We start from the raw sequence: 26,517 nt of genomic DNA on the forward strand, positions 1-26,517 counted from the left end.
CAGAAAATACAGTGGTGTATATTAGTGGATATTTGGTGATACGCTTTTTAAAACTTTTGAAATGTTCCGATTACAAAAAACTTTTACGATCAAACCATGAACTTGTTCAAAATATTGATTTCATTGAGGCTAGAAGATATAATGGAAAATCTAAATTGTTGATACCATTTAGTTTTTTTTTATTACTTGGTTACTCAGTGCTTTTCACGTCTATATCATCTCATTCCATGCTTATGCCATATTAAAGAAATTTCTCAGGTATCAAAAAATATTTTACAGGAACAGGTAAATTTTAAGCCAATTCATTGTGAATTGCATCCTGAATATGGAACGGCTGGCTGTAAATTATATGTGAAATGCGCTTTATATTTTTGGTGTAAGCGTGTTAATGCAATCGTGAAGGGCACTGATACGAAATTCAAAAGTTCTGGAATGTGTGACCCAATTAAAAAGTTGGCATATCAAAAATATAAAAAAAGGTTAAAAACTTCAAATAGATGATTTTTTTATATGAATTTATGTTTTCCTTGAACTTCAGCCTCTAATCTTGTCAAATATATTGGATATGAAAGAACTCGTACTAGAAAATAATGCTAATATAGCTTATTCCAAAGGAAATGCTTATAACCTTATTTCCGTACGTAGTTTTCTCTCACATTCAAAATCTTGTGAATTAAAATATTTTCAATATGAGGGAAGCATTTCAAATTTTCGCGCGTTCATTTTATAATTTCCCAAATAACCGCATGAGGTCGCTGAAAGCAGTGTTAATTTTAACATGAGAGTTTCCATTCTATACATACTTGTTTTATGGTTCAATCGGTCCACGGGTTTTGACCCAACAGCGGCACGAGCGAACCTACGACGAAAGGGACTGGCCACGGCGAGCAAATGGCGGCCTAACCGATTCGTATCTTGCCGATTAGCATAACGGGATAATACGGGAAGAAGTGCGAGCGGAGCCAGGAACTTCAGTGCGAAATATTGAACGCCGTACTGGAGTCCCCAAATCCTCGGCACAACGAATTTTGAACAGGAACAAATACCATCCCTTCCACATTCAACGCGTACAAACTCTACAGCCGACTGATTATGCACCGCGTGTTGAATTTTGTCGAAAAATGATACAAAAGTGGAGAGAAAATCCCAACTTTTTTAATGAAGTGTTGTGGAGCGATGAATCGGCCTGCAGACGGGACGGATACACCAACTTACATAATATCCATAGCTGGCAACTAGAAAACCCGCACGAAACAAGAGCAGACCGGTCCCAATACCAATTCAAAATCAATTTGTGGACGGGAATTTTTAACGGCCAAATAATAGGACCGGTCGAGTTGCCAGCTATTTTAAACGGGGCAAACTACCTGGAAATGCTTCAAAATGACCTGCCAGGATTATTGGAAGACGCGCCGTTGGCACTCAGGCAGAGGATGTGGTTCCAGCAAGATGGCTGCCCGGCACACTACGCTCGGCGGGTTCGCGAGCACCTCAGCAACACATTCCCCGACAGGTGGATTGGGCGATTAGGACCCATACTGTGGCCACCGCGATCCCCGGATTTGAATCCACTGGATTTTTTTTATTGGGGATGTTTAAAGGACAAAGTGTATGCAACACCAATAAGAAGCGAGGAAGAATTGCGTGAACGCGTATTCGACGCAGCCCGGACCATATCGGAAATTAGTTTAAGAAAATTGAATCGTAATTTTATAAAACGGTGTCATTTATGCATTAGAGTCCGAGGGAAACAGTTTGAACATTTACTGTAAGTTAGATTTAAGAATTAAATAAATAATCGAAAGTTAAGTCTGTTTTATATATTCTTTTTCGCTTCCCCTAATCCATCTTTTTCCCTATTGTGACTTTAACAAATAATAACAAAGCCCGGTATCAAATGTAATGTCATAGCAAGCGGCAAAATTACCTGATAGCGGGGTTCCTAGTTTCAACTTAGTTAATTATTTCTAAATCTGTCTAAAATGCCCAATTTTTTGATGTTACTTGCTCGTTTTGTTTCAAGGATTTTTTTTTCACAGCAGGTGTCCAAAGTCGAAATTCTCGTTTTGCTAGCAATTGAAATCAAGATTTATCCATTAATGTACGGAAATCCACATAACTTTTTGACAGAATCATACTCATGTCATCTTAAATAACTATTTAAGATTCCATTACAACAAAAAAAATAAGCTTCGAGAGCTTTCCAGCAGAATTCTGACCCTGACAATGTTAAAAAAAAAGGTGAAAATTCACTAAAAAACGTAATTTGGTAATAACTCGAAAACCATGCAACTTTTACTGGGGTCATGTTAGGCTGGTTAGGTCCCTCTTTAGCTGACCTATCTCCGGTGTCACTGTGACGTGCCACTTATGGGACACCCTATATATTGTATCGATATTTTCTGACGCTATCGAAATATGTAAGAGTAAAAATATCGATATATTGATATATATCGCTGTTGGTAATATTTTGGTGTGAGAAAATTCTATTGAATTCAAAAAAGTTTTTCTAACATGAAGTGAATAATAAGATTCAGATGATGATATTCAGTTGAAAACGACACATTTAGCTCCCATTTTTATGGAAAATTTTCGTTAAGCAGAATTTTAGTGTTACGATTCTACATATCAATATCTATTTTAGAGTATCTAATTCGATATTTTTCAATATATCACATCATGATTTCGACCAGACGGAAGATATTATGTTCTGGTTCCATAAGTCGAAAATCCTGATTTATCGTGATAAAATTCAGTTGAAAACGATTGATATTTCGCATATTGATTTCGACCACACGAAACATATTATGATCTAGTTGAATTAGTCAAAAATTCTGATTTATCGTGACCAGATTCAGGTAAAAACACATATTTAGTAGTTTTCAAAATGAAGTAGATACTTCAGTTCTGAAATTCTACATATCGAAGGTACTCGATATTTATTTTAGAGTGTCAAATTCGATATTTTTCAATATTATTATTCGAAAATCCAGATTAATCGTGAACAGATCATGTTGAAAACGACATAGGTATTTAGTAGTTCGCATATCTTCAATATGTATGATTTCAAAACTGAAAATACTACTTATTGTATAGGTAAATATGGGGTAGGTACAAGGGATCTTGGGAATTCCAGCAATTACCAATAAATGGTTCAGACGTTTAGGTGCAGAAAGATATTTGAAAACGGCCGTTGAATTAAATTCCAATTTTATTGTGTCTATTTATTTCTTGTGCTTTAAGAAAGGTTAAGACATAACTTTTTTCTTTCGATGTGTAGAATTTCAAAACTGCTCTACATATTTATAGTCCGCTAAATCAAGGAAAAAAATAACGAATTCAACGAAGTAATGATGTATAGGGTGTCCCTATGAAAAAAATATAGGTTTGTGTTGAATCTTCAAAACCATACCCCGAAAAAAAATTGCGTACGCCACTGGATTCAACGCACAATTCTGATTCAGACGTAGTTTTCACCTCTGCATTATTTCTAATAACTTCGGAGATAAAGGAGGAGTCCGAAAAGTATCAATTTCCAAAATCACCCTGTATCTCTTGAACGGAAACAGTTGTGCAAAATCTGATTAGACCAACTTGAGTTTCACGAAAAAGTAGGACAGGAACGTGAAAACCGCAAGGCTCTATCTTGAATAACAAGCGAGAAACCTGGGAGTCTCACCCAAAATGGGATGCACTGTACAATCCCGATTTTCCAAAATCCGAAACAAACTATTCAAAAATAAAATCCCGATTAACCGAAAAAATTCGCATTATACGAAACGCGTCTAGGATTCACCTATACTGTTAGGTGGTCCCTCTCGGGGTTTCACGGCAATACGACAGTCTAAAATGCTAATTGTTTTGTTTAACTGACACTGTTGAAAGCACATAATTGTATTAACGTCTGTTTTTATCGCAAAAAGAGTAGTTTTATTCTCAAATATTTTACAAAATGCAGTGTAGTCTGGAATGTAGAATGGGACATATTTTATATTTTACTTTGCATGTAACATGTCTTTTATGAATGTACATATGTACATATTTAGGCATTTATGTACATATTATGTCAAAAATAATTGAGTAATAAAGATTAAACAAATTCAAAATCTTTTGCTGACAGAATTAAGTCCCTTAAACCTTGAAGTTGTTTTTGAAGTTATGTTCATGTTTTGTAAATAAATATTTGAAAGATTAATATTTTCGCCATTAATACAATTCCACAATCAACAAAACATGAATTGCAAACAGAAACGTTGTTATAGAAAGTGTCCTTTAAAATTTGAACAATGCCACATCAAACAGATAAAAATGGTGTTGGTCGACCTGCATTTTGATATATCAGGGTGAAATGTTTAATTGATGCTTGATTCAATTGTGAAAAATAAGCCTGTAGGCATACTCATTCAGAAATGGACACAATTAAGGCCTAATGTGATACGGGGATAATGAAAAATTTCCCAAGAAAAAGAAGAAGAAAAAGGTATCTGCTCTATGAAGATCTCCACCCTAATTGTGAATCTGTGTTCAAGTAAATATATTAAAATTTTAACATATTCATCCAAATAATTTTTTCTGTTTGAAATACATGAATAATTAATCTTTTTATGGCATACTGTTATGTTTTCATCAATTTGATCGTTCAAAATCAATATTATAAGTTTGAGAATAGAATCCTAGATCCCAAAGAAAATAAGAAGAAAAAGGTATCTGCTCTATGAAGATCTTTAGCTTCATAGTTCTGTTCTCCCTATGTTTTCATTCAGTGTCTCGCTAAACTTAGTATAAGTTAGTAGAACAGTCTTTAATTTCAAATATACAATTCACAATGTCTGAAAATCTATTAGATGCAATTTGTTTCATCCCTGTTAATTATAATTTAACAAAGGAGGAACTTAATAGAATAGTGTTAGACTCTATGGAAAGTTAAGGATGTACATCAAATTTTTTAACAATTCTTGAAATATCATAATTGCACTGTACCTGTGTAATTTTTATTCTATATGTGTTAGAAATGTGTATGAAATGAATAATAATCATATTGTACCTATCAAACAACAAATTAATACGTATATATTTTTTTTTCTAGAGGCGTACTAATAGGAGAATGTAGCGTTTGTCTCAGCGAGATATCAGGAGACATATACCTCACAGGATGCATCCACTGCTACCATAAGGAGTGCTTGCAGCAATGGGTTGCGCATTCAAATGAGTCCTGCCCCTTATGTAGGACATCACTAATCATAGAGAAAACCTTCCGGATATTTGATATGAAATCGAATCGATGTATCATGATTCATCGATTCCATCCGGAAGGTTCTTTTTTTTTTAATTGTATACTTTTGTAAAAAGGATCTTTGATATAATCATTGACATTGAATAAATAAATATAAATATTGTATAAATAATATTGTGTAAATAAAATGTAATTTATTTAAATTATTTAAAATTTTTTCTTCATCCCAATTCCCCTAAAGCTAACTGATGAAGCGACATTTGATTGAAAATGTAGATGAATGTTCTAAATAAAACAATAATAATATATTTCAAAAATAATCTAGCCATATATGGCATTTGAATTAGAATTGATTTCGCTTGATCAAATTGTCAAGAATAGGCATGCTCATTCAGAAATGGACACAAAGAAGGCCTTTTTTTCTTGATTGCACTAATTGTGCAAATATTGCTTATTTTAAATGTGCACCGAAAGACCTTGATAGGAGCCGCGTGGCGTTGATGAAAGAATGTGGCTTATAAGAGGATTTTGATATCTGTATGAACAGATTAGTGCACAATGACTCAAACCTCATTCTGGACATGGATACAAATGTTGCAGAACATTATAATTCAATTGTCAATTGTCGAATTTGTGGGGGCAAAAGGATCAATTTTTCCTTGGTAGGAGGCTAAGAAATGAGATGTAGAGCAGCTGCTACTTCATTCAATGCTGGTGGCAGTTATTACAGTATTCTATGCAGAACAATAACAAACAAAAGTCCACCTCCTCCAAAAATATATCAACGAAATTAATTATTCATTCAATGGTCATTGGCGGTAGTGAACAAAGTGCAGTTATCATTATTATTAATAGGTGAGAAAGAAGGGGCTTTGTTTGAAAAGGAAATATACTCACAAGAGAGTTTGACAAGTGATTTAAGAAAGAAAAACTGGATTTCAGAGTGCTGAAATAAATTTGAATTTAAAAATTTTTCATTGCTTAACCCATATGAACCTACGGTCCTTTTAAAAGGTCGGTAAAAGTATTCTGATTTACGGATCTCTGTAGACGTCTCGGGTTGTATCTCCTAGATGGCATTAGTGGATTTACATAAAGAAACCTTTTTCGCAAATCATACCATAAACTGAGGTTATATTCTACGTGCTATATCGTTCTGAGATAACATTAGATCTGCACTTCAATTTTGTGGGCTAAATATGAGTGATTATAGTGATAAAAGGTGAGTTCATTCATTATTCTCCAGATTTTTTTTATATACAATATTGAAAGTATATACCATTCGTTCCTTTTAATCGAGCATATTGTCACGATTATGAATACGAGTTAAGTTATACGTCACAAAAATTGTTGGTCCTTTTAAAAGGACGGTAGGATTATACGATACGATTATAATTAGTTCTTTAGATTTCATTATTTTTTATTCATTCGGTTCGGTACAGTGATGGTAAATGGTAATAAAGATATACTTTTAATAATATACTATATCCTTTCAGGTATTGGAAAAAACCTCTTACTTTGAACGAATTGCTTGAAGAAATTGAAAATATCGAAAATGTAACCGACATTCCTGATGAAATAATTTTATTTCCTCCAACGAATGCGAATGAATACAACACTGATGAAGATTCAGGAAATGATGAAAATGTCAGCCCGAATAACCTACCAGGATCCCAGTTAATGGCTGATGTAGAATTTTCCATGAGGGAAAATCGCAGAGAAAATTCAATAGATTCTATAAAAGATTGGGAAAGCGAAGATGAATTACCTTTATCAAATTTTGTAGCCAAGAGATTGAAAAAAACCAAATTATTCAACTATACCCTTGGAAAGGACTTGTTAGAAACTTTTCCTGTATGGAATTCAGTTTCTCATGTAAGGAACAATCGTAGTCCTCTCGAACTATTCAAGTGTTTTTTCGATAAAGATCAGGTAGACGAGATTGTGCATCATACAAATGTATATGCTTCTCAGAAAAATCGACCACCTGATGTTACAGCTGACGATTTATATTGCTTCATTGGGGTATTACTTGTCAGTGGATACTGTTCCGTTTCAAGGAAAAAGATGTACTGGCAAAATTCGACAGACAGCAACAACGCGCTTATATCGTCATCAATTTCGAGAGATCGTTTCCAATATATCATGAGTAATTTTCATTGTGTTGATAATAATATTTTGGATAAAAACGATCGATTTGCCAAAGTAAGACCAATTTTCAATTCGCTCAACAGAAAATTCTTAGAATTCGCCCCGATCGAAGAAGACCACTCAGTGGATGAAGCTATGGTGCCTTATTTTGGGCGCCATGGCTGCAAACAATTCATAAAAGGAAAACCCATAAGATGGGGATATAAATTCTGGGTTGGGGCCACTCGTTTAGGGTATATCGTGTATTTTGAACCTTACCAAGGCTCTAATACTCTTTCATGCGAAAAATATAAGGAATTGGGACTCGGAGCGTCTGTAGTCTTACAATATGCAGACATCTTACAGTCAACCAAATTCGCCAATTTCCACATGTTCTTTGACAATTTCTTTACATCACTGTCATTGATGAAAGAATTGACGCATCGAGAGATACGAGCTACAGGAACAATCAGGGATAATAGACTTCCAAAGTGTCCATTGACAGACGTGAAACAATTCAAGAAGAAGAAAAGAGGTGATTTTCAACATGCACTGGTAGACAACGAGATAGTCATTTGTCGATGGAATGACAATAATGTGATTACGATTGCCTCTAACTCTACTTCCGTATTTCCAACAAATAAAGCAAAGAGATTTTCTCAAAAGGAAAAAAAGTATATTCATATTGATCAGCCTAAACCGATAAAGAGTTATAATGAAAATATGGGTGGAGTTGATCGGAGCGATCAAAACATAGGGCAGTACCGCATTTCGATTAGAGGAAAAAAATGGTATTTTCCATTGGTGACCCATTGTATAGATATGTCCGTTCAAAACGCGTGGTATTTGCAAGTGGTTGAAGGAGGAAAATTGGATCAACTTGCCTTCAGAAGAGCCTTAGCCACGGAACTATTAGAAACTCATAAGGTTTTGACTGGAAGAAAATGTTCGAGAAAATCAGAACATTATAAGGAACATTCTCGATATGATCGAATTGATCATATGATAATATATCAAATGAATCAAACGAAGTGCGCAGTGTGTCATAAAAAGACGAATTTTCGTTGTGAGAAATGTGATATCGGATTACATCCAAAAGAATGTTTCCGCTGTTTTCATACCCAATGATGTTCAGTAATGTTCATATTCCGATATCAAACAATGTATTGCAAATAAAATATCATTCACCTGAATTCATATTTATGGTCACCTCTAGTCCTACCGTCCTTTTAAAAGGACGACGTATATTGCAAAAAGTAAAACATAGATATTTTTTTAAATATTTTTTGTTGGCTTTTCTGGTCATAAAGAGCCGATAAAAGAAGAACCAACTTGATTCGCAAAAAAAAAATATTCCCGGGTTATAAGGGTTAAAATCAATTGATAAAACACATACTTTAATTTTACAGAGTTCAATGGCGGAATCAGCCAAGCAACTTTTTTCTTCCTTATTGAGAAAATGAAAAAGGAAATTCTCACCACAACTGAGGCAGTTTGCATTAACACTGAATTTTTATTCGAAAAAGGCCTATAATTATGTTCGTCGAACATTTTCGAATGTGTTACCCCATACAAGAACGCTTGCAAAGTGGTATTCCACCGTTATTACTTCTCCAGGTTTCGTGGAAGAAGCTCTTTCTTCGTATTTACAAACAAGGCATTAGACCAGCATTCTTGTATGCAAATCCCATTTGGAGCAACACATCGAAAACCAACTACAAAAAACTCCAAATAATACAAAACAAATTTCTTCGAGTCATTCTGAATAAAACAAGATACACGAAATTAAAAAAATTACATTCAACCGGAAATATTGAGACCATCCAGGAAATAATACAAAACCAAACACACAAATTTTTCAGTTACACTTCCAAAAAACTGGAAAAAACTAATTACCTCGGCACGAAAACTACGCAAAATACTAACATCAAAATAAAGCATAAACTTACTTATCATATCACATTGATATGATTTTTCTTCTTTTCCATTTACCCACCCTAAATCCACCTGAGACGTATATGTGTTTTTTTGGTTCAACATACCTCTAGAAAAATTTTTACTTCACTCACATCTATGTATATAATTGTATATAAATCAAAATTTTCGTCATTAGATATGATCACAGATTAGGTGCTAATTATAATTATAATTTGAACAAATGTATCATGAATGTTTCCCCCTGTAAATAGCCATGTATATATAGTTTAGAGAAAGTTATAATAAAATATGCAGGATATGCAAATATGTGTTTTTTTGGTTTTTGGCAAAGCCATCATAATATTTTGAGCTTTCGAGTGCAGAGGTGTTTTTGTGTAGTAGTGACTTTGAATTTAAAATTCTATATTCAATATGTCTTCTCGATTTTTGGACATAGAAGCTGAAGTGAGCAGTGAGGTGAGTTGGCATATTATATTTTTTCTTTTCATTTCATTAATATTTTTCTGATAACTATGAATAACCATAAATATTTTAATTTTATTCTTCATACAGTTTCAACAAATATCTTTCAATTTTTCTTTGCTGGATGAATTTGAGATCCAGAACCCAGACGATAAACGTAAAAAAAAACAAAAAGTGGTAGATAGTTCCGAAGAAGAGGAAGGTAAATATTTGTTCAACTAATTTTTGCGTATCTTATTATTCCGATAATTATTTGTTATTAAGTTTGTTGTTTACTTATTTCAGATGATGATGAAATGTTCAGAGAAGAAATCAAAGACTTTATTGATGACGATTCTCTCAGTGATAGCATAAATACGATGTTCCGAGATTTGTAGTAATTATCATATAGATCTAGTGTTATAGTTACTACATTGGAGATTAAAGATGGCGTCAAGAAGCAATGTTGTTTCTGGAGTGAGTTGTAAAAAGTGCTCAAAAGATGTGAAAGTATATATTGTTTGTGGAAAATGTTCGTCCTCATATCACCCCAGTTGTGTACTCAAAATTAGTGGTACATACGTAAACTCTGAGGGTGTGGTAATCTGCTGTGAGGACCTGAACAAGAAACTTTGTGCATATGAGAGACAAAATGAAGAAATTAATACTCTTAAGAAAAGACTATCAAACATAAATGAATCCTTGTATGAAATATCAATAACAAAGGAATTAAATGACGATAAAATCGTGGAATTGGCTGAACTCAATACGGATGTTAGTTGTGACAGAGTTGACATGGGAGAGGAAGAGGCGAAAAAAGACAGTTCAAAATACCTGGAAATTATTATCGAACAGAAAGATATCCTTATTTCGGAACTTCGGGATAAAATAGATCTACTCAAAAAACATATAGGTCTTTTAGATGCACTCCGGTTTGAGAATGAGAAAAAAAGTTCAAAACAATCCATATCGCAAGTGTCGGAAGAGGCGCCTTTGTTGAACGTCAAAACAAACAATCATGCTAATATGGAGAAACCTGTAACGAATAAGATGAAATCTGTAACAAGTAAGAAGAAGGATAAAATCAGAGACCCAATAATAACACAACCGGTCAACATATGCGATCCAGAGGTCAAGCAAACTTCTGTAACAGCCAGCAATATCGATAAGATCGATGAAAAATTGGGGGAAGTGGATATAGATGGTGCCACGTATCTGGGAAGCAATGAAAAGCGCAAAAGAAGAACTAACGAAAGAAAATCTACAGGTGGTCAAATAATTACAGGCAGCAGGGATGATGGAGAAGAGTTCAAAGGAGCTGAACGTCTTGCTTGGCTATACGTTGGCAATGTAAACAGGAACACGACGGAAGAAAATATACGGAAATTTTTAGAAGGTCAGTTTAATAATGAAACTTTTTTAATAGAAGAAATAAAGAAACATGAAACTAACCATAGTAAAAATAAATCTTTTAAAGTAGGTTTCAGTTTTGAAATTTTAGAAAATTTGACCCAACATGAGATCTGGCCCAGGGGAGTTGTGGTAAGAAAGTATAATTTTTTCCGCTACAACAGAAACAAACTGATAGCAAATTAACTGAACCAATGAAAAAGTTTGAACAGGTCGATTCATGTTTGACAAAAACAGATAAAATATTTTTGACTATTGCCAACATTAATGTACAATCCTTAGGTAATAAAATTGACAACTTTACTCATTTCCTAAATGACCAGAACGTGAATATTGGGTGCATAACAGAACATTGGCTCTCCTCCGGTATACTTGATAGCATAAACTGTATTTGGAGAAGTATGAAAATAAAGTTTTTCAGGCATTAGAAAGGGGGGAAGAAGCCCATCCAGAAGTAACCTACGACTTCTATTATCGCAGTTTCGTATTAAACCATAATATTAGTTTCGGAACTCCTAGGTCTGACACATGTCAAACTTGCGACAGGTTACAAAATCTTATACTCGCCGAGATAGATCCTGAAGAGAAAAAAGCACGTCTAACTGAAAAGGATCTCCATATTCGTAAATCGGAGATGTTTTACAAAAAATTAAAAGAAGTTATCATTCTAAGTAAAGAAGACGAGTCTATCGAAGTATTGTGTTTCGATTTCCAGCAGAATTTACCTTTACCCCATGTACCAGCCGGAGATGTATTCTACAAAAGGCAACTTTGGGAATATAATTTTTGTATTTATTCGGGAACATTTGGGACGTCAACTTTCTACATGTACGATGAGCAGACCGCTAAGAAAGGAAGTAATGAGGTCATATCCTTTCTTCATCATTATATACACACATATTTGCCTGGTTCAGTAAAGACGTTATACATTTTTTCGGACAATGCCTTTGCACAAAACAAAAATCAAACGCTAGTGAAATATATGTTTACTTTGGTAAATACAAACAAAAATATTCGTGAAATACATCACCAGTACCCCGAACCTGGACACAGTTTTTTACCGTGTGATAGGTCATTTGGACTCATAGAAAAAAATAAAAGGAAGAAGGAAAGAATATATCTACCGTCAGAATGGATAAAATTAGTTGAACAAACTTCGAAAAAATTTAAGGTAGTTCCTCTAGAACAAGACATGATTCTTAACTTTTCGGACCATTTTAAGCAACTTTTTAAATCAGCCCCCAAAGGACCAAAAAGAGAAAAGTTTGCTATATCAACCTATAGATTAATGAGGTATACAAAAAATCATCAGTATATTGAATGCTCTGTAAGTTCAGGATTTGTTATTTCCACAAAATTTTTCATGAACCCAAATGGAAATATAGCATTCCCAATGCCTAATAATAAAGCACACTCAAGGCCTTCGGAGATAAATCCTAAAAAAATCAAGGATTTAAGAGACTTAGTACAAAAGTATGTACCTTTAAATGACCAAGGTTATTATAACCGCTTGTTTGACAACATTACTGATAGAGGCGAAGATCCACATTCTGGAGATATAAACGAAGATTGCGATGAAGGTAGTGTTAGTGACTCTTCTTATGTTTAAAATAATTATTTAATCATTATATGTTCATTTTTATTTGCAATAAAACTCCAAAAACAGTGCACTGTTTCATTTTTATTTGTAAAATGTGATTTTTGGAACAAAAAACAGGCAACTCCATTTTTTCAAATCAAAAATTTTTGCGTCTAAAATATGAAAGAAAAGTAGTGATTGAATAAATAAGGCTTGTCTAATGTTCCTCTAGAGATTTTGATTTCATTGAGCATAATTTCTTCACATTTTGTGAAAATATAAAGTTTTTTTTGATTTCCCAACAATTCAGAAAAGTGGAGTTGCCCGGTTCTTGCACCGAGGTCTTCAATTCTAGTTGAAATTAAAAAAAATGGAAAGGCTACGATTCGAATTTGTGGTACAGGCGGCAACGATAATAATATGCATAACTTCTATAGAGACACCGGAGGAACATATTTTTGAAATTCCAGACAAATTCATGCCGGCAAGTAAACATACTGCCCTTACGTCTTTGGAAGTTTTTAAGAAAATGAAAAATTCACTAGAAAAGAGGCACCAAACACGAAGAATATGGATCGCTTTGAATGAGGAGTTAAAAAATATTTATTTGGACGAAGGTGAAAATTTACAATTCGGTGATCAATATCTGGAAGAAATAACAGGAAACGAAATACTCCAATACGGAAACACGACCAGCAATATGTCTGAAAAAATAAATCTAGGAAAAATTTCTGAAAAGTTCTTAATGGATAAATTTTCCAATAAAACATCAAATGCTAACCGATGGATTCGAAAGTGAATGTAAAAAATTCGAAATTGTAGAAGACAAAGAGAAAATTGAGATTCTCAAATATCAGAAGCAATGGAAAACTACAGCCTGTTCAAATCCAAGAGAACGATTGTGAAGCGATTCATTACTAGGATCGAAAACTGGTTAAATGGAAAACCAGATGAACAGGATGAAGAGATGCTGTCCAAGAAGTATGAGGCCTTGGTAGCAGCGGGAAAAGAATATAGCAAGTGCCAAAACATGATTGAAGAGCTGGAAGACTTTGAAACCTTCGATAGCGAAGACCGAGACGCAATGAAAAACCACATTGAAGAATTTGAAGTGAAATTCGAAAAATTGTTGAAGAAATTCAAATCAGTCAAGGTTAATAGCAGCCCTTCAGGCTTTCAATATGTTTTTGCACAGATAAGATTGCCATAAATCAATGCAATTATGCTTTTGTGTACTCTGTTTTTTGTATTCACCTTGTGTTACACGTGTATTCAAAGAAAGTATTCTACCAATACTTTCTACGTCACAGAAAGTAAACCTGTTACCGGGAAATGGGACAGTTTTTTCAGATGGTAAATGACTGGTTCGAAATAATGAATTCTTATACTCCATCAATATCCATCCCTACAAAAAAAACAATATGGAACTAACTTGGAGATGCAGAATGAAACATTGAACAAGATGTTGATAACTATAACTTCAATGAAATGTATTGGTAAACCGTTTCTCCAAGTTTTCCAAAAAGGCATAATAATATCTGTTAAGTTTTGATCAAGGTTCGTAGAACTGAGCGCCGCCATTGTCCAAAGATACACTCCTGAAGTTGGTTATAGATAATTCCGCGCACTTTATGAGTGCGCTGCGCGCAGTCGTCCTTATAATGATGGCTGGCTATAATGATATTTTAATTATGTCCGTTTTATCTGTAGCACTTCTATGTTCTTAACCCTTTTCGATGGTTCGACAAAAAGGTCGAGGTGGGGTAAGAAATCGAACTTCACTTCAATTAATTCGAGTTCAAGTCAGTTCAGAAATATTCAACACACAGTCTAGTAAGTACAAGTCAAGTACAATATAGTATAGTTCGTCGTTGCTCTCGCCCCTTGAGACACAGTGTTCAGCTTGCACATTTTCAAGTTAGTGAAATATTGGCCTTGTCGCCACGTGGTTAGAAAAGACCCTACAGTCGGTCATCGTTAGTACCCAAGTCGGTAAATTGTTATTGGATAAGTGCGTGGAACTGATTCATAGTTTTCGATAACTAGTTAAGCGAATCTTGTAAAGTGTACATTGTGTTATTGTATATATATAAACATACTTCAATAAATAGTGTGGAAAATTTCATGGTCCTTCGAACTTCATAAACCAGTACCTTACAGTCCAATTTATGTATGGATGTTCTCATCTAATAGCTACATACATTTGATCCTTCGAGCCGGAAATAAATTTGATCCTTGGAGCCGTATATAAATTGAAGATATCCCTGAAGAAATTATCAATTTCCACAATTGAAGTATTAGAAAACCCACGTGCCTGAAGCGGACATATTGGTTAACTAGAGGTTAACTTTATCAACGCATGCGCAAAGTGTGGTGAAGTCTTTTGCAAGAAGAGGTCGCTGTCTATCAAGAATCGTTCCAGTGCAAGCAGTTTTGGATAGTGATAAGTCAATTTTACAATTTTTATTTATTTTATATATTTACTTAATTATTTCTTTTGTTCAAAATGTCTACTATTGATACTTTGGTTAAACAAAGAACCATACTTAAGAGTAAATTAACTATAATGGCCAATTGGTTCGGCCAAGATGTTCTCAAAGATAGAGAAGAATGTAGTGCTCGTAAATGTCAATTAGAGCAAATCTTCAAAGACTACGAACTTGTTCAAACTCAGTTGGAGTTATTTGACTCTGCCTCATATGAAGAGGACAGAGATATTGTGGAAAATAAGTATTTTAAGGTTATATCTATGGCAACGAGAACTATGAATCAGTTCGAAAACTCACAAAGTCAAAATCCTAATTCTTACGTTGTCTTAAGTCTTACGTTGGGTCATAATGTACAATCGTGTTCTAGTCAACACACCTGTTTCAATTGCCATAGAAAGCATCATAGTTTGCTCCATTTCAGTAGGACTTCAACTCGCCAATATTCCAATGAAGTTCCTAATCCAAGATCCAACAACGAAGTATCCAGATCAAATAATCTATCACAAATTCAGAATGAATCTCAAGCAGTTTCTCATTTGTCCACTAGTGCTCAACCAACCATCACAACTTCATAACTGAAGATCTGGTCAACAGACTTCATCTCGAACCTTATAATCAAACTATTCAAATTTCTGGAATCTCACAAAGTTGTTCTATGTCAAATAGAATGATAGATCTAACAATTCATTCGTTAGTATATCCTCATCGAAAGTTTAAGGTTTCCTGTGCTATCCTCAAAAATATAACATGCCAACAACCACAGTCATATATCAACTCGTGTTCTCTCCCCATTCCTATTGGCATTAAATTAGCGGATATCAAGTTCAATATTCTTTCCAATATTGATATTCTCTTGGGTTCAGATATCTATTTCGAAATCATTATGGATGACATTATTACATTAGGTCCTGGTCGACCTGTTCTTCAAAATTCCCACTTAGGATATCTAATTGCAGGAAAAGTCCCACAGTCAGCTCACATATCTCGCGCTACTCACTTAGCATTGGCACAATCTTCCCAAAATTCAACTGAATCTTCAAAGTCAATTGTAAATCAAGAAGATTCACTAAATAATATTCTGACTGAGTTCTGTGAAGTTGAGGAGATATCTAATCAATCTGAACACATTTTATCTTCAGCAGAAGAGAATGCTGAACGGATAGTCAAAAACAAAACCATTCGGTTTCCGTCGGGTAGATTTCAAGTTGACCTACCATTCAAAACTCCAAACGAACCATTTAAATTAGGTGATTCATATTCGCAAGCGAAGAAAAGATTCTTGAATATGAACTGATTCATAGTTTTCGATAACTAGTTAAGAGAATCTTGTAAAGTGTACATTGTGTTATTGTATATATATATATATATATAAACCTACTTCAATAAAGTGGAATATTTCATGGTCCTTCGAACTTCATAAACCAGTACCTTACAGTCCAATTTATGTATGGATGTTCTCATCTAATAGTTACAATATCCATAATATCTCTGAAGAGCCTGTTCGAAAGAATGGAGAAGGATTATGATGTAAAATATATATTGACTCGTAGATTAAATCAGGACCTTCTGGATAATTTATGTACTCGCAGCAGCATTAAAGCAAGCCAAAATAGGTGATTTGAAAATAGCTGCTGTAGAATCATCAAAAAACCTGAATGACACAATGGAGAGTGAAAGTACCACCTCTTCTAGTAGCATTAGTTCTTATTTATCGGAAAAGCATCAATCGGAGAAAGATGGGTTGTCATACATAGCTGGGTATTTAGCTAAAAAGCATAAGGAAATATACCCATATCTAGGAGACTATTTATATAAGAAGGACACTGCACATAACTACTGTATTCCCTCATGGATACAAAATCTATCCTTTGGATGCTTAACAACGCCGTCAGAAGAATGGTCTCAACAAGTGATTAAAATGGACAAATATTTCCAAAAAATGCATAAGGATGAGTTTTGTGATCTAAAAGAGATTGTTAAAAGAACAACAAAAAAAAAAACACAGATGTTCCTAAGGAATTGGTGAAATCCTTTTGTTCGCAAAGAGTGTTCATTCGCATAAAATACCTCAATGCAACTACGGAAGAACAGAAAAATTCAAAAAGAAGAGCTTCAAATGTATTGAAAAGTCAGGTTAAAAAAAAAAAATTAAAAAAATTGTCAATTAGTTGATTTATGTACATATTTGAAAATTCTTACTACCATGTTTTCTTTACCAGTTTTCCTAATTTTCGTTTATAACAAGGATTTCTTTTGAATTTCTGTAGTTCTTCAATAAATACTGCTGGAGAAATTGCAGTTGTTATGAATCATAGACTTGAGGAAAATCCCATAGATGGCGGCAGCGTCAGTTCTCTTTTATATATATATATATTTGATTCAATTTAATTATTGAATTATATTCTCTGTTGTATTCCTTCCTCTGATGAGTTTTTCTAATGTAAATTACATAATTTGTATTTATTGTATAATTTTAGATAAGTCTTCTTGATTGTATATTCATTAATTCTGTGCGTAATATTCTATGGTAAAAGTCTATGTTCTGGAAGCATGAGATGATTCTAACCTCTCTTCTCTCTAGTTAGTTGGTGTATAGTTAACAGTGTCGTTAACTGTCTCGTGTTTAACACGTGCTGGTAAAGTCTTAAAGTGTTAAAAGGCTTTCGTTTTTAGAGCTATCTGTTTTAGCTCTTGTATAGTTAACAGTGTCGTTAACTGTCTCGTGTTTAACACGTGCTGGTAAAGTCTTAAAGTGTTAAAAGGCTTTCGTTTTTAGAGCTATCTGTTTTAGCTCTTGTATAGTTAACAGTGTCGTTAACTGTCTCGTGTTTAACACGTGCTGGTAAAGTCTTAAAGTGTTAAAAGGCTTTCGTTTTTAGAGCTATCTGTTTTAGCTCTTGTATAGTTAACAGTGTCGTTAACTGTTTCGTGTTAAACACGTGTGTTCGTGAGTCTATGTTAACAGGCTCACGTTTTTAGTTCTAACTGTTGTTAGTTTTAAGTATTCAAATAAAACCATTTAACCAGCACAGGAATCATTATTTTATATTATATTTTATACAGTCCATTAAATCGTAAATATTTACATGGTCCTTCGAAGCCGCATATTTTTATAGAAGCTTCGAACCGTTTAATTCCAAGTTACTACGTACATAGTATAAAGAAGGATAGTAATCCAACCATACGGGGTTAAAATTTGACGGCGTGGAGTGCACCAATAGATGTCGCTGGGGATTTGCCATCCAGTGCACGTCTTAGCTTATTTCAGGACGAAGCATGTCGTAGCTTGATTCTGGTACATACTTAGGTTTCGGACAAGACGTACCTCGATAACAGATGGTGCTGACCCAATAGATATAGATGTCGCTGTATTTTAAATCTACCCTGGAATCTAAACCAGTGGCGGATACTAAAGTTGGGCGGATTTGAATCGCTTCTTCAAGTTTTTTCGAACGTGATTATATCGAAAAATTAATGATTGATTGTTTTCTCAATTCTGGTATTATTCGCATGTATGTATATTGTATATACTTTGTTTCGGCGTTAGTCTGGAATAAAATTCATTTTCTTCAACCAATAACTGAGAATAAAAATGCGTAAACCCGTTAATCGATTATTAATTTTCTCCAGTTTTTGATAATAAAATGTTTTATCTACTCCTATTGAATTATAAACTCATTATTCAACTGCTTTTGAGCAATTAATAGTATCTATTAACAAACAGCGTGATTTATAATAACTCACTACTATAACTCACTATTATAAATCGGAAAATATGTATCTGTGCTTCTATACTTCTCTGCTTCTATTCGATTGGCCGAAAGGGAACATTCCATTATTGTTATTGAGGGGAGGAATGTCCGAGGGAATGTCACTTTTGACGTTTTCAAATCAAGTTGATATCTAATTATTGTGAATGTTTTGCTGAAAACGATTAATTCAGATAGTGAAGATGAAATATTATAAAGGTATAATTTTCCAAAAGACAAACAGCTAATGTTACCATACAGAATTAATTGCCCGAAAAAATATAAAGGAGTTTGAAAAAATTTTCAAGATTGGTGTAGCAGTAAGATCATTAATTCATCGTTTACAGGGAATATTTTTTGGTATATTTTAATGCATTTTTATAGGCAATTATTAAGGTTTTTCAATAAATTTCTATGTCTGTACTCTGTACTGGATTCGAGCTAGCCGAAGCTAGTTTGATTGTGATTGGTAGCACTAAGTTTCCATCTCTCTTGTACGGGATCGAGCACATTATGTTTATTTCCCGTTCCTTCTGTCTTTATTCTAAGTCTGTATTTTTTTCTTAGTATTTATTGATATAGTCGTAGATAAAGTATAGTATTCAACTCGCGGTAATGGTCATAACTCACTTGATGAATTACAGCACTCGCCTGCGGCTCGTGCTGCAAACATCATCTGCGTGAGTTATGACCTACATTACCGCTCGTTGAATAATATACTATTTTTCCTACAACCCTTTGGCTGCAAACTACCAAACTTTCAAATGTAAATATATGTCATGTGTGGGCTCTTTGGAAATTTTATGAAAAATGAAATATTTCCATACATTTGTAACTTACATGTACATTTGACTTTCATGTTGTTATAAGGAAAATAAATAAATAAAACCGATTGGTATGCTGAGTTTTCGTTATATTTACATAAACATAATATATAATATGGCACAATTTCATACATTTTGCGTATATCCAAAACGCCCATAATGATTTGGATGAAATTTGGTATTAGGATGGTGTTTTGAAAAACATCATTAAAAAAAAAACTTATTTGATAACTATTTATGATAGCCTTTCCAAATGAGAACACCGGGCAAAGCTCGGTCGTCAGGGTACTAATTCCTAATACATGCACATGTATTTTACGTAAAAGAAGCAATTTGATTATGCAATTCCGGACATTTTCCCTTCGATAATAAAATGTGATTCGAACAGACAAATAATAAATCAAATCTTGATATATAATAAAATTGTAAGGGGTCCGACGTCTGTACATGAGAGATATTTGAAGAAAACCAATGCTGGGAGATCTTATATGAGTATTAGAAGGCAGAACAACCATTTTTAAATTTTTTGTCTGTCTGTCTGTCTTTTTGTCTGTATGTAAATTCGTTTGCGCATCACGCAGAAACTACAGCACAGAATTTTATGCGGTTTTCACAGTTGTGTTCCTGAAGATCTAACTTAAAATCTGGTATAGGTTTCATTTTCATACGCCCTCCAGAAGTAAAAAAAATATATTTCAGTTTTTGATAGTTTCCAGGAATTCAACCCTTCTTTAAATTTGTTTTAATGACCTTAATTAGCTCTTGGATATCGTAAATAATCATGGTGAAAGTTTCTATTGTAAATATTTCAGTTTTTGATAGTTTCCAGGAATTCAACCCTTCTTTAAGTTTATTTTAATGACCTTAATTAGCTCTTGGATATCGTAAATAATCATGGTGTAAGTTTCAATTGTAAATATTTCAGTTTTTGATAGTTACCAAGAATTCAACCCTTCTTTAAGTTAGTTTTAATGACCTTAATTAGCTCTTGGTAAAATGAAAAAAGGGGTTGAATTCCAAGTACCTGTTCAAGATAATAACATCGCATTCTTCGAATTTTGTGCTTAAATATAAATTTGCTGCCGACTGAAGTATTCTTTCATTTGTGTGTTTCACTTTGCATATTGTGTTGAAGTGTATTTTTGTGAGTTCCGTTCGACTTCATTTCAGTCTTCATTGGAAAATTCTGGACAAGAACGTATTTTATTTGAAGGTGAGTGCACTTCATTTGATTTTCGACAATATATAATTGATTCCAACTTGAAATACTGAATTAATAGATATATGATTTCTAGTACCTTCAGATTATTAGCCCTGCATAAACAATTTAAAATTAGCATATCCATATAACACCAGTGCAGTGCGATAATCTGTATAGGAAAATCCATACTTTTATCATAGTATATAATATACTATGCTATACTTATATACTACTATATGCTTTTACTGATGATAATTTCATACCGTACCATATATGTTCTCAATATTTCAGAAATGGCAGGTAATAAGTGTGTTTATTACAACTGTGGACTAAGTAAGAGATCAGATCCTTCAATTAAGATGTACCAATTTCCGGTGAGGGACGCTGCTAGATGTAAAACTTGGATTATAAACTCAGGTGAGTTATCTATCTTTCTGAATTTATTTTTTTCCGGGGAAGACGGAAGAGTATACAGAGTGTCTGTGAATAAATGCGAAGGTATTTGGGAGTTGATTCCTTCATATAATTTTTTTTTCGAAATAATCCACTCTTTCAAAATACAGCCGTGGTATATATTATTATTTTTTTTGAAACACATCAATGTGTATATGTATACTATATGGTATATATTGTTATGATTCCTGTTCTATTTAAATTGTTTAATTCAATTTGATGTTGAATTTTTATTCAATTTTTTTTTATCAGAATCAATAATTAATAAAAAATCTAATTTTGGATTGTCCGCCAGAAAAACTTTACAGTTTATGTTTTCACTTGATTTGTCCTCCTTTTTCTTCTCGATTTGGTCCTCTATATTTCGATTCACGCATGTACTTTCTCGAAATATTTATTATTTTAGAAATTCCCGATATATTTTCTTTCTGTGAGAAAGATATTCAAAAAATTTGCCATTTTCAATTCCTCATTCCATCCTGCAGAAAATTTGTCTCCTTCCAAATTTCGATACAGTCGATACTTTTCTCACACAGAAAAAATATTGCAAAAAAATCAGCCAGTTTTATTATTGTCAACCCCTAATATGAAGTTAAATGATTAAAAGAGTTATGCGAAGAACATGCATCCACATAGTACTTCACAATATGTAGAGTTCGTTACTCAGTGCACTTTTAGGAGCTCCACCTTGGAAAGGTGGGCGATTTCGAAAAATAATCATATTAAGTTCCCAAAGTAATTTTCATCGAGGAATCAGGTCCTAAAGTCCTTCGCATTTTATAATAATGATAATATAGATATGAAAATGGGACAACAACAATATAGGCCTCAATTATTACGAATTCCATCTTTTTACAGACTACCTGTATACCAATAAATTATATAATTCAGAACTATGACACAACAGTTTTTACAAAAGTTGAAACTACTCATGTCCGTATTTAATAATATAATAATTTTGCGGTTTCAGGTAATGCTGTTTTGGCTGATTTGAGCCCAAATTCATTGAAAAGAAAGCTGATATGTAGCAAACATTTCAATGAAATATTCACCCAATCGACCAAATTGCCGCTAAATGCTGAGCCATTCCGCTATATCAGCGATGAAAGCTCAGGAAGTGAGTCAGATACGGAAAATTCGGATAATCCAATAGCGCACATGAATGTTGTCCCGGTTACAAAAACATATCCGGGCCCGTCAAAAAAGAATTCAAGTGGCCGAAATTATCACATGGAGATTGATCTAATTTCTTCAGATGGTTCTCTTCATGAACAGGAGGATGAAAATTGGCTCAGAGATCTTTATAATCTTCCAACGAAGTCAATTGGAAGTGAAAAGAAAAATCGTTTATTGGAAGAGGAGAACAAACGGCTGAGACTTGAATTGGAGAACAGCAGGAAAAAACTCAATAACACGAAGGTGCAATTGAGAAATGCTAAAAAGAAAATTATGAATGCTGAACATCATACAAAAACATTTGGAGAAGCATCTATAACCGGTTTCGCAAAATCTTTAATAAATATGCAGGTACGTCATAGGGCGAAATCACCATGGCAAGCAAGCGAGAAACGGGATGCCTTATCCCTCTTTTATAGGGGCCCTAAAACTTATAGATATTTACGGCAAAAAGGAATTAATTTACCAGGGATTTCAACTCTGAAATCATGGATAAATAATTTCAATTGCAAACCTGGGTTCAATAAAAAAATTTTTTTACAATTGTCATTGAAGGCAGATTCCATGATGCCTCGTGAAAAAAAATGTATTCTCATGTTCGATGAAATGAGCATAAAGAGGAATATAGATTATAATAAACACACGGACATGATAGAAGGTTTTGAAGATCTGGGAGAATTCGGTAGAAAATCTTCTCCTGCAAGCCAGGCTCTTGTATTGATGATAAGGGGAATATACAGCACATGGAAAATTCCTATTGCATTTTTTGTATCGGATGATGGGGTGTCATGTGAATCCTTATTGCTCATCATTAAGAAGGCTTTGGAAAAACTTCGTGGATCAAAACTAGACACGATAGGCATAGTTTGCGATTTGTCAAGTACAAACAAAAAAATGTTTAAACAATTGGGAGTTGAAAAAACGAAACCATACTTCCATTTAAATGAAAGAAAATATTTCGCATTTTTTGATGTCCCTCATCTCATTAAGTCAGTAAGAAATAATTTCATTAACACTAATTTGATATTGAATGAAAAATATATTTGCTTCTCAGATATAAAACAAGTGTATGATATTGATAAAAAAAGCTCAACCGGAAAAGCCTTGTTGAAACTCACAGATAAACATCTCAACCCTAACTCATTTCAAAAAATGAACGTTAAGTTAGCAACCCAGTTGTTGAGCCATAGTGTTTATGCTGCCCTTATGACATCTTCCAGGACAGGTGAACTTGTCTCACCTACGGCTGAAAATACTGCTCACTTTGTGAAAACTATGGATAATTTATTCGATGCTTTGAATAGCACACGTTTGCATTCCACAAAACCTTGCAATCGTGTATTGAGCGATACCAATCCTGAGGTTTTAGCAGCCATAAATGAAGGTTACGAGGTCTTGGAAAATCTGTATAAAGTTGGGAAAAAGGACAAATTAACCAGACCTGATTGTTACGACGGTTTTCTCTTAACCATAAATGCGGTAAAGCAATTTGCAACTAATGAGAAAAATGAAGGTTACAAATTCTTGTTTACAGGAAGGCTGATTCAAGATCCACTTGAAAATCAATTTTCTGTATATCGTCAGAGAGGAGGATATAACAGAAATCCTACTGTGCGAACTTTTAGATCGTCTTTCAAAATCAGTATTGTCACAAATTTTATGAGGACACCTAGAAGTGCCAATGCTGGTGGACAACCAGATGATGACGATAATTTTTTACTAACAGATGGCAATGAAGCCCTTGCTTTATTGAATGTGGTCGAAGAATCCCCCTCATCTTCAGATACGGATTCATCCAGCAGTTCGTCTGATGGTTCTGTGGTCCAATTGAATGATAGTGCAACATTAGAAAAATGTTCTGTTATATATTTTGCCGGTTATTTGGTAAAAAAATGTTTGGATCGTTTCGAATGTGAAGACTGTAAAACCAGTTTGGAAGCTGATAAGGATTTCGATAATGAAGGAGAGATTTTAATTTTTTTCAAAAATTATGATTTGAAGTATGAAACCGGTTTGAGAACTCCAACATCGTTATTACGAGAATTCACAAGAAGGGCTCTAGATTGTTTCAGTAGAGATATAGGAAAACATTTGAATCATAAATTAATGTCAAATTTGAAAAGGAAACTTGTGAAAAATATAAAGACCCATTTACCGGAATGGTTCGCAACAAATATGATATGCGAGAAACATAGACAATATATTTTGGAGTTATTATTACGAACACAAATATTTAAATACTGCAAATATATTTCCAGCCAAATGAAAACCAGGCAATCAACAAATAATGTGAAGTTGACAATTCTTCAGCATAATTGAAAAACCAAAATGACCAATTTTCACGTTCGGAATGATCTAAACATTTCTTGACCCAACAAATTAACTCGCAGAATATGCAGCAGAAAAATAATTTTAGTGTTGCATCATCATTCGTGAAGGATGCAGAAGAAATGAGAGAAAAGCTGAATCAATTTGTTCTGAAAAATAGCTACATAAATATTATCGCCAACATCTGGTTCAAAGATTAAAGAGATGTAATCTTTGATCTGCTTATGAATCAGCCTTCCGGAACCCCTATTCAATGATTGCGACCTAATTCATTATTGTTGAATGAAAATCGGCAGAATTATTAGATTGGTATCGCTTTATATACATAGGATTGCAAAGTTCAGATGAAAATATTCCGAGTATCAAATAAATTATTTAGCTCCACAAAGTAGGTTGTTTTCAACTTAGCAAGTTAGCTGCATAAACACGGCTCAACAACCTGGCTGAGGTATTTTTCGAGAGTTTCAAAAAGTTTTCGTAGTGAAGATCAATGAAATAATAAGTATCCATTTAGCCACACAGAGTAATGCATAGGAAACATGTGAGAATATAGATTGTTCAAGGATTATTTCATTTTTTATACCATTTCGACGCATAAAACGACATCATTCAATCCACAGCAACAAGGGTAAAATGACGTTAATCCATTCAGTAATTTAAAAATAAAGTTAATTCACCACTGAATTCCTCCAAGACTATCATATTTTTTATGACAATTGCTAACAATCCAATACCCAGTGTCGTAGCAATCACCAATTGGAGCGGTACCTTTCATCTCATTTCATAGTTATTTCTGGAAACTGTTCATTTGAATCCCCATCAAATGGGGTAAAATTTTGTATACATTACGTGAGTTATACATGTTTATTTATTCGAAGAAATTAACCCTCGAGCCCGAAGGGTGAGTTAGTCAAACTTTCTTTTCATGAATAAACATTCATTTAACTACCTACCATACCTGCAAACTGTATTCTATCGAAATAATAAATACCTACGAATTTTGAAAAGACTATTTTATTATTTATTCCCCAATAGCTGAATTATTTTAAATTGAAAAATTTAGCTGAGACATAATGTCTGTTTATTCTACAAATTATTATTAATGGTTATTGTGCAAGCAAAACCATACTATGGCAAAACCCACTGAAAATTGGATCTTTCTTCAGAAATGCACAATAACCTTATTGAAAAAATAGTCAACTCTTTATGAAATCAATGAAATTCACCTTGGAAGGAACATTTCGAAATGACCATTCGCTACAGCCATTGTACAAAAATTCTGAACACAAAGCAACAGCGTTATTTATCAAGAAATCAATAACATGGACTATACACGCCACTGTCTCGGTCTTCTTTCATATTGTTAAGTCTACAATAACGTCTGTTCGAGTTGATTACAGTTCTGTAGATATACGAAAATATAGAAAACTTCATTCCTATCTTCTTGTACCGGCAGAAAAGTATTAGTTCCTTAAAATAACTGCATTTTTTTTGGAGGTCGCCACTTTACAGACCATTTTATTGCAGTATTACAACGTGAACACCAGATGGCTCTCGAAATCGCTT

General features: G+C 33.6%; 2 protein-coding genes across 2 annotated transcripts; both read left to right on the forward strand.

Annotated features, from left to right (window-relative positions):
- Window positions 1-6,335: 6,335 nt before the first annotated feature.
- LOC123682702 (piggyBac transposable element-derived protein 3-like) lies at window positions 6,336-8,556 on the forward strand. Its single transcript, XM_045621462.1, has 2 exons — window positions 6,336-6,455; window positions 6,730-8,556. Exons 1-2 carry the CDS (start codon window positions 6,433-6,435, stop codon window positions 8,489-8,491), a joined length of 1,785 nt encoding a protein of 594 aa, XP_045477418.1. The 5' UTR covers window positions 6,336-6,432; the 3' UTR covers window positions 8,492-8,556.
- Window positions 8,557-11,482: 2,926 nt separating this feature from the next.
- LOC123682705 lies at window positions 11,483-16,543 on the forward strand. The gene has a single exon (XM_045621465.1). It carries the CDS (start codon window positions 11,787-11,789, stop codon window positions 12,759-12,761), a length of 975 nt encoding a protein of 324 aa, XP_045477421.1. The 5' UTR covers window positions 11,483-11,786; the 3' UTR covers window positions 12,762-16,543.
- Window positions 16,544-26,517: the final 9,974 nt, after the last annotated feature.

The sequence above is a fragment of the Harmonia axyridis genome, chromosome 6 (genome assembly GCF_914767665.1).
Source record: "Harmonia axyridis chromosome 6, icHarAxyr1.1, whole genome shotgun sequence".
In the NCBI taxonomy this organism is placed as follows: domain Eukaryota; kingdom Metazoa; phylum Arthropoda; class Insecta; order Coleoptera; family Coccinellidae; genus Harmonia; species Harmonia axyridis.

What these genes read in the sequence shown, in the direction of transcription:
- LOC123682702 (XM_045621462.1), top strand. Translation starts at nt 6,433, where the DNA reads ATGAGTGATTATAGTGATAAAAG. An exon ending in AGTGATTATAGTGATAAAAG is followed by an intron (nt 6,456 to 6,729) that starts GTGAGTTCATTC and finishes ATATCCTTTCAG; the next exon opens with GTATTGGAAAAAACCTCTTA.
- LOC123682705 (XM_045621465.1), top strand. Translation starts at nt 11,787, where the DNA reads ATGTTTTACAAAAAATTAAAAGAAGTTATCATTCTAAGTAAAGAAGAC.